Below are 8,557 nucleotides of genomic sequence, written 5' to 3'. Positions count from 1 at the left end.
GAGAACTCCTGGTGGCTTTGATGAGCCCTGAAGAGCTTGGTGGAGGCCCCAGCTTTGGGCAGAGCTCAGCAGTATATTTTTAGCAAGAGCCCAGCTCAGTCCTGCCTGCCAGCATGCCCTGCCTTCTCTTCCTCCATCCAAGCTGCAGGACAACCACCTGAATCGCAGGCCCGATGAGCCCAGGGCCCAGCCAGCCTGTGAGCCTCCCTCGCAGGGCCGAAGGGAGGAGCCAGCTTGTGTGTGTTTACAAAAGTATGGACATAGTCATGAGCCAGCCAGGGTGCCCGGGGCTGGGGGCTCGGAAGCAGTTGTCCTCTACCAAGCCCACACCAGCCGGCCCCGGCCTCCTAGCACCCCCAGCTCTGTCCGCCCATCCATCCATTCACTCATTCAACAAGTGTTTATTGGACATTTATGACCCTAGTGCTGGGATGAGATGCGTGAATGAGGCTGAAGCCTGAGAACCGAACTCCTGACCTCCCCCAGATGAGCTCCCCACTCAGTCTTCCCTGTCCTCCTTGAGGACAGCGCCATCCTGCTCAGGCCAAATCTCACATCCAGCCCATCACCACATCTGTCATTTTGCACTAGCTCAAAATACGCCCAGAATCCAACTACTTCTCACCCCTGCCACCCTGGTCCTGGTCACCATCAGGGCTCCCCCGCATGGCTCACCTGGGCCACCGGGGCGTCCTGCTTCTGTCTCTGTCCCTACACCAGCTTCTTCCCTGAGGTCCGAGAGGTGTCACAGAAACAAGTCAGACCATGCTTCTCACATCACATGCACACCTTCCCCCGACCCCGGAACCTGTGCCCTGGCTTCTCGCCTGCTGCTGGAGTGACCAGACCTTGCACACACTCTCCACTCACTCCCTCGCCTCAGATGCCAGCTTTTCAGCCAGCCTTCCCTGTTGGTCCCATGTAACTCTGCGGCCCCTCCCCTTCTCCGGATTTGTTGCCAAATAACAGGAGATATTTTATTTATTTTCGTTCATGGCCAATCTCCCCACCCTGGAAGGTGAACTCCATGAGGGCAAGATTCTGTCTGCTTTGTTCCCTGTTTCTAGATCCCGCCTGGCCCACAGTGAGGGCTCTTTAAGTAGTTGTGGAATGACCGAATGAATGAACCTTAAAAAAAAAAAAAAAGGTCCCTGTCTCCACTCTTGCCCTTTCCTGTCTGTTCCCTTATGGGTAGCCACAGTGGTTTTTCTAAAAAAAACCTACTTTGTCCTTCAAGTCTTAGGATAGGAGTCACTTCTTGGAATGACTCCTCTGGCCCCCTGCCTTGGGCAGCCCCTCTGTGCCCTCCCACGGTCTCCCCCTCTTCGTTCTGTAATTGCCTGCTTCCTGGTCTTTCTCAGGGAAGGTGCAGTTCTACAAGAATGGGGGTGTACCTGTCTCTCAAGAGACAGGTCCAATGGTTAAAGGGCTGAATTGATTGGGTCCAAAACCTGGCTAAGATGTGGGAATTTAGGCATGCTACCTGACTGCCTGGGCCTCTGCATTCCCATCTGTAAATGGGGATGATAACAGTACCTTCCTCAGAGTCCCCCTAGGAGAGGATTAAATGAGCTAATACACTTGCACTTAGAGTTGTGTGTGGCACATGGTAAGTGTAATATGAGTTTAGTTGTTATTGTTCTTTGCCTGACCTAAAACCTGGCCCATGTTTAGTATTCAATAAGGATTTGTTGGATGAATGAATGAATGAGTACAGGGATAGAAGGATGAAGACGTGGCATGAGAACCTAGAGGAATAAGACCGAGCCCCAGGAAAGTCAGCAGGCTCCCTGCAGGAGTGGAGCTTTGGCTGATTCCTGTGGGATGAGGTGGAGTTAGCTGAGCAAGGTGAATGGCAGGAGCAGCAGACAGCAGGAACAAAGACCTCTCTCCTGCGGGAAAGCCAGATGCATGCAGGGAAAGTAAGTCCATCCCTTAGTGAAGACACTGGGCAAAGAGACCCCCATGTTGGCCATTTTGAGGACGTTCTTGGGTGAACGAACTGTGCTCTTCCCTCAGACCGGCTGCTTGAGGAGGGCAAAACATGCCCCTGGTGGCCCCTGCTCAGATCAGTGTCCCCCTCAGATCAAAGGAAGGCCAGCAAGGAAAGGAGGTGGCCATGTGCAGAGGGACCCCATGGGACAGGCCTGGATTTAACCTGCCAACCATCTCATGGTGAAGATCTCTACTTCCATCTAGAGATAAGGGGACAGAGGCCCCACATCATCCAACTGTTCAGAGGTATTGGTGGAGTTCACTCCAAGTTGGCCAGTTTTCTGTGGCCTCCCTCGCCAGACTGGGGTTCCTGGCCCCCAGGGTTTGTGTCTCCCACTTCACCTCGGTGATTCTTCAGTGGGTCACATCACCCATTCCTGATCCCCCTTTCAGAGCACAGACCAAGAAACTGAGCAAGGGAAACCATCAATGGTCGTGGACTAAGAGATAGTCAGGTTCAACTTCAGGTACCATATAGCCTGGAGGATGAGCCTCAAGACCCTCCCTACAGAGCTCCAGACAAGGGCAGACCTGGACACCTGTGAGAGGTGCCAGGAGTGGGTCCAAAAAGGCTGCAACTAAATGAGATTGTGGGGTGGTGCTAAAGGAGGAGGGCTGATCGATCCTGGAAATCCTTGAGAGCATCTTACCCAACCCCACTCCCTCCATCCTCCCCCCGTCTCCCCTCACCACTTTATGCTTCACTTTTCTCACCTGTTGAATTTCTCATTAGCTGATTTATGGACTCCCCACAAACATACCCCCAGCTGAGGTGACCAGTGGGAAGCTCTAAGAAGTAGGGTCAGGAGTTCAGGGTTCAAATCCCTGCCCTTCCATATCTTAGTCACCTTAGGAAGATACCACTCCCCTCTCTGAGTTTCACTTTTCTTCATCTGTAAAGGATGAAAACTTCTTGAACCTCTTCCTTGGAGGCTTGATGTGTGAATTCAGAGACTCAGTCTGGGACAGCCTGAGGCAAACTGTGAGGTGTGGGTCCTGCCACTGAGGATTATGGGCCATGGAGGAGGAAACTGGTTTGGAAGGGGTTAAGCTGAGACCCTGCCTCCCAGGCAGGAGCGAATAGAATTCCGGGCTGGCAGGGGAGGAGCCAGGCTGGGAAATAGATCTAGTCGGGCCAGATGCAACCCTGAGAGGGACCAGGAAAATACTGCGGGGCTGGGGGCAGCCATGGGACAGGGGTGTGGGGCAGGGTTCCTGGCCTCTGCACCAAGATAGCTCCAAGTCAGAGTGTGCAGGGCCAGCACTAAGGGTGGGGGCGGAGGGGCCGAGCTCCCTGAGCTGGGGGACAGCGGCAGGGTGGGAGAGGACGAGGACCCAGAGGACCCAGAGCATTCCCAGCCCCCCAGGCAGAGGGCACTGCTGCAGCCTGGCCTTGACCTCAGCTGACCCTGTTAACCCACATGGGGCGCAGGGTCTAATTTTAGCTCCAGGCACTGGGCCCACAGCCCAGGAGTGCCCCCCCAGTGGGCGCAGGGGCTGCCAGGGCTACTTAGGGGCCACTGGGGCAAGGGGAGGATTGGGGAGACCAGCCCTGCACCCTGGCCAAGCCACCCCCTGTGAGAGCCCCGACAGGTCCCCCATGGCCTGGCAGACTGCCCCTCTCTGCTTTGAGGCCAAGGTCAGGGGGTGCAGCCAAGAGGACAGAAGGACACGGCCTCATAGGGTGGTCAGGGGTTGCATCAGCCTGAGCAGTGCCCAGGGGCAGGGGGCCCTGCTGGGAGGGCAAAGGCTGGCTTGGCTGTCCGAAGGTCAACGAAGCAGATTCCTGACTGCAGAAAGGCAAGGCCAGAAAGCTGGGTCCTACCTGGGCTCCCTTCGAGTGGCCAGTGACCTGCTGTTTGACCCTACACAGGCAACCTCCTCTCTCCATGGGCCTCAGTCTTCCCATCTATACAATGAAGGCGCTGAACTAGAAGGCTGATTCCAGCTCCACCCTCAAGCCCCTGCTCCTGCTTTCCCCCAGCCCTGGCTGCGGGTGGCCACATGCAGTCGTGGAGAAGAAAGTCCCTCTGGCTGGCACTCTCGGCCTCTTGGCTCCTCGTCCTCCTGAGAGTCTTCCCCCTTCTCCGCCTGGCAGTGCCTGGCGGACCTTGGGCAAGTGCCCCCCAAGGCTGGCCTCGCTGGCTGGATGCAGAGCTCTTGCAGAGTTTCTCCCCACCTGGGGAGCTCCCAGAAGATGCCCTGCAACTTCCTCATGCCCCTCGTGGCGGCAGCTGCAACTGGGAGGCTTGCTTTGACGTCTCGAAGTGCGGGGCTGGTGGTCTCAAGGTATTCGTGCACCCGGTGGCTGGGCCCCTCTCTGCTGCTCACCGCAGGATCCTGGCTTCCATTGAGAGCTCCCGCTACCACTCTGCCAGCCCTGATGAGGCCTGCCTCCTCCTCTTCCTCAGCCTGGAAGTCCCAGCTGGAGAGTGCAGCCCCCTACCCCAGCAATGGAATGGGGGAAGGAACCATCTGGTCCTTGGTCTCCACCCAGCCCCCTGCCCCCAGAACTTTCAACTGGGACAGGCGATGGTGGCCAAGGCCAGCCCCACAGTGGACACCTTCCGGCCTGGCTTTGACGTGGCCCTCCCGCTTCTCCCTGAGGCCCACCCATTGCGAGGTGGGGCACCTGGCCAGCTGCGACAGCACAGCCCCCACCCTGGGGTGCCCCTACTAGCCCTGGCAGAGGAGAGGGGCGGGTGGCGCACAGCAGGCACTGACCCTTCTGTCTGTCCCTGGGATGGGCGCTGTGAGCAGGACCGTGGACCCGAGAAGTAAGTGGAATTTTACCCTTGGGGGCGGGGTGGGAAGGGTCTGCAGTGGGAGTGAATGTAGAGGTGGAGGGCAAGATTGGAATGGGGTGGGAGAACCAGCAAGGCCGGGCAAACTTTGGCCTCCGCTGTAACAGGAGGGAATCAGGTTAGACAGAGAGAAACACCACCAAGATGATGCTCTTCCGTAAGCGTGTCCAAAGCGGGTTTTGGAGTTCTCCCTTGGGGGAGCTTTAAAAACAAAAACATGACTTGCTCCTACTGACTCTTTTTCTCTTATTCCGATTCCTCCTTCCCTAATATTTTAACATACACATCTATGGTGCTCACTCTATCCTAAGTTATACATAGTTATAATAAAATAATACTAACTGCTATCATTTGTTTGTGTAACAGACGCTAAGCTCAGAGAGGTCAAGTTGTCTGAGGCCATCCAGACAACAAGAGCACAGCCAGTGTTTAAATCCAGGGGAGCCTATTTCCAAAGCCTGAAGCATTAGAATTCGGAGACTTAACCAAGAGTTTATGGTCAACCCATCAAATGCCTCAGAGCCACAGAGATCAAGAACTGGTCACAGATGAAAGTCACTCCTGTGTCTATCTTGAGGGATTAACCTCTTAAAGAAACAGCTTTTGGTGACAACAAATATGAATGAGGTCAGACCTACAGAAGAACTTCCCAGCGGGAGGTATAGAAGGGGCGTGGTGGCCTATGGGACATGAAGAGTTGTTCAGAAACTGCTCTCTCCCTGGGCTAGTTGGGGTGACACACTTCAGGTGATCAAGCAGTTAACCCCAAGTCCCCTCCCTACCTCCCCTCCCCGCACTCCTGGGAGACCAGCAGTGTCCAAAAGGCTGGTTGGGCAGGGGGAAGACAGAGCCCTTTGGAGGTTGTCCATCTCTGGGGCAGACCTGATTTGGAACCTGTCCGTCAGGTGTCTTTCTGCTGCTCCCTCCCTCAGGTATCTCCCTGTTCTCTGCTAGAACAACATGGGCTGTTCTCAGCTCTACTTCCCTCCTAGGAATTCTGCACGTGGCCAAGCTCCATTTTTGCCTCTGTATCTCAAGGGCAATCACTCTCCCTCCTGAAGGCGCATGGCCTCCAGGGACCTCCCCCCCCAGCCAGTGGTAGGAATGGAATCGTCCTTCTGCTGGACCCACCCCTAGCAGGCATCCTCAGCAGTGACCTGAAAAGTCAGGGATCCCTCCCCGCCACCCCCACTCCAGGCACCTCAAGCCCAGAGCTCAGACTTCGGTGAACAAGTTTCTCTTGCTCACCAGGGCCCTGCCTCACTTTTCCGATTAGGCGCTTAGCTATTCTTGCTTAGAGGAAGTTCTTTTTTAGCTGACTTTAGTGACTGCTGTATGCAGTCGCTAACTGGTGAACCTGAAGCTGTTTCAGTCTGAGCTCCTTTGGGAAACTGACAGTTAACAAGCTGCATTCAGTAGGTGAACTGTTGACTTGCTGGATATTTACCGATTGACCCAAAATTGGCCAGAACTAACTGGTCAAGGCTTTCTAATCAGTGGGGGGCCACCCTCTAAGTAGCATTGTTGATGAGTGTGTATGCAGCAGGTGATGCCTGGCAGCCTCTGATGGCCCTCTGAACTTCCAGACATTCTCTCTTTGGCCTCAGCCCACCTGCAGGGGACAGGATTTGTAATCTCTAGGGTAGCTGGAGCCTCAGTTTCCTGGAGGTGCCGGGCAGCTGCCTGAACCAGCCAGATAGTATAAGGAAAGAATGAGAGGGGGAGGCCACCAGCCACAGGGCAGCCCTCAGAGGGTGGCCTGAATCAACAAGGACTGGCCAGAGAAAGGCAATTCACCGGCTCTGCCACCATCCCACAGCCGCTGCCCCACATTCACTGGGCAGGGGAGAGGAGGAAGCCGACGGGCGGGCGGGGAGAGCTGGCACATGACCCACACGCAAGTACCCTTCAAGGGAGGTATCGTTATTCCCATTTCAGGGAACAGGAAACTGAGGCTCAGAGAGGTGGAGAGAGCCAGCCTAGGCCCTTGATTCACCACGGCCTCCCTCACGGTGGTAGGGGTGGAGTTGGGGTTAAACCCTGCACTTCTGGCGACAAAGCCCATATTTTTCCACCTTCGCCGAACAGTCTCCTGTTGCTTTGGAATAAGCCTCCACCCATTCAAATTGTGACTTGTTTATTTTAATGAATAGGGAATTCATTCACATGGTACGAAATTCCAAACGCACAAAAGGGTATACAGCAAAACTCCCTCCCACCCCGTCTCTGGCCACCCAGTTTTCCTTCCTGGAGCCAAACACCACTTCTAGTCTCTCTTCTGTCTTTTCTGAGGTACACTGTGCATGCACAAACAACACGTTTATGTGCTCTCCCTCATTTGGGGTGGGATTTTTTTTTTTAACGTAAATTCAATGCATCTTTTCAAGTTCTCTGGCCTGTTTCCTTTGATATAGGAGGTGCAGTGCCTAGGACCCATGATACTTTTAGGGACCCATGAAAACGTTTTCATTTTTTTTGAAAATGAGAAGGAAAAAAATGAACTTTTAAATAGAAGAAAATGTTTTGGGGTGCATGGGTGGCTTAGTTGGTTAAGTGTCTGACTTCAGCTCAGGTCATGATCGGGCAGTTTGTGAGTTCGAGCCCCGCATCAGGCTCTGTGCTGACAGCTCAGAGCCTGGAGCCTGCTGCAGATTCTGTGTCTCCCTCTCTCTCCCTGCCCCTTCCCTACTTACACTGTGTCTTTCTATGTCTCTCAATAAATAAACATTTAAAACTTTTTAAAAAACCAACTCAGGTCATGATCCCAGGGTCATGGGATCAAGCCCTGCATCAGGCTGATTGCTGAGCATGGAGACTGCTTAAGATTCTCTCTCTCTCTGCCTATCTCCCCTGCTCATGCTCTTTCTCTCTCTAAAATAAAGAAGAAAAAATAACTTAAATAGAATAAAATGTTTTAATATATATTAATGTTTCTTTTTTTTTTAATTTTTTGAGAGAGGGAGAGGGCATGTGCAAGCAAGCAGGGGAGGGGCAGAGGGAGGGAGAGAATCTTAAGCAGGTTCCACTCCCAGCATAGAGCCCACTTTGGGGTTCAATCTCATGATTGTCAGATCATGACCTCAGCTGAAATCAAGAATCAGATGCTTAGGGGCGCCTGCGTGGCTCAATTAAGCATCTGACTTTGGCTCAGGGCATAATCTTGCAGCTCGTGAGTTCGAGCCCCGCGTCAGGCTCTGTGCTGACAGCTCAGACCTTGGAGCCTGCTTCGGATCCTGTCTCCCTCTATTTCTGCCCCTCCTCCACTCATGCTCTGTTGCTCTCTGTCCCTCAAAAATAAATAAGCATTAAAAAAAAAAGAGTCAGACACTTAACTGACTGAGCCACCCAGATGCCACTTCTTTTTTTAAAATTTATTTTTAAATAAATCTCTACACCTGACATGGGGCTTGAACGCACAGCCCCAAGATCAAGAGTCACATGCTCCACCAAATGAGGCAGCCAGATACTCCAGTATTTTTATACCAACAGTTATCAAAAGTAATTTATATATTTTTTTAAATTTTTTTAATATTTATTTTTGAGGGAAAGAGAGACAGAGTATAAGCAGGAAAGGGGCAGAGAGAGAGGGAGACACAGAATCTGAAGCAGGCAACAGGCCCTGAGCTGTCAGCACAGAGCCTGACATGGAGCTTGAATCCACAAGCTGTGAGATCATGACCTGAGCTGAGGTTGGATGCTTAACCCACTGAGCCACCCAAGCTCACCTGTATATATACATATATATATATATATATATA

At 53.1% G+C, this 8,557-nt stretch overlaps 1 protein-coding gene across 2 annotated transcripts in view; it reads left to right on the top strand.

The window, feature by feature from the left end:
- Nucleotides 1–3,273: 3,273 nt before the first annotated feature.
- Nucleotides 3,274–8,557, top strand: part of EXTL1 (exostosin like glycosyltransferase 1) — a 15,086-nt gene continuing 9,802 nt past the window's right edge. For both annotated transcript variants that reach the window (XM_029949682.1, XM_029949681.1), the window contains exon 1: nucleotides 3,274–4,772. In XM_029949682.1, coding sequence (XP_029805542.1) covers nucleotides 4,000–4,772 — 773 coding nt within the window. In that variant the 5' untranslated portion in view covers nucleotides 3,274–3,999. The remainder of the gene's footprint in view (nucleotides 4,773–8,557) is intronic.

Source organism: Suricata suricatta, chromosome 8, assembly GCF_006229205.1.
Source record: "Suricata suricatta isolate VVHF042 chromosome 8, meerkat_22Aug2017_6uvM2_HiC, whole genome shotgun sequence".
NCBI classification, from domain to species: Eukaryota; Metazoa; Chordata; class Mammalia; order Carnivora; family Herpestidae; genus Suricata; species Suricata suricatta.
The sequence above is the reverse complement of the archived record's forward strand: the minus strand, read 5'-3'. Positions and strand labels throughout refer to the sequence as shown.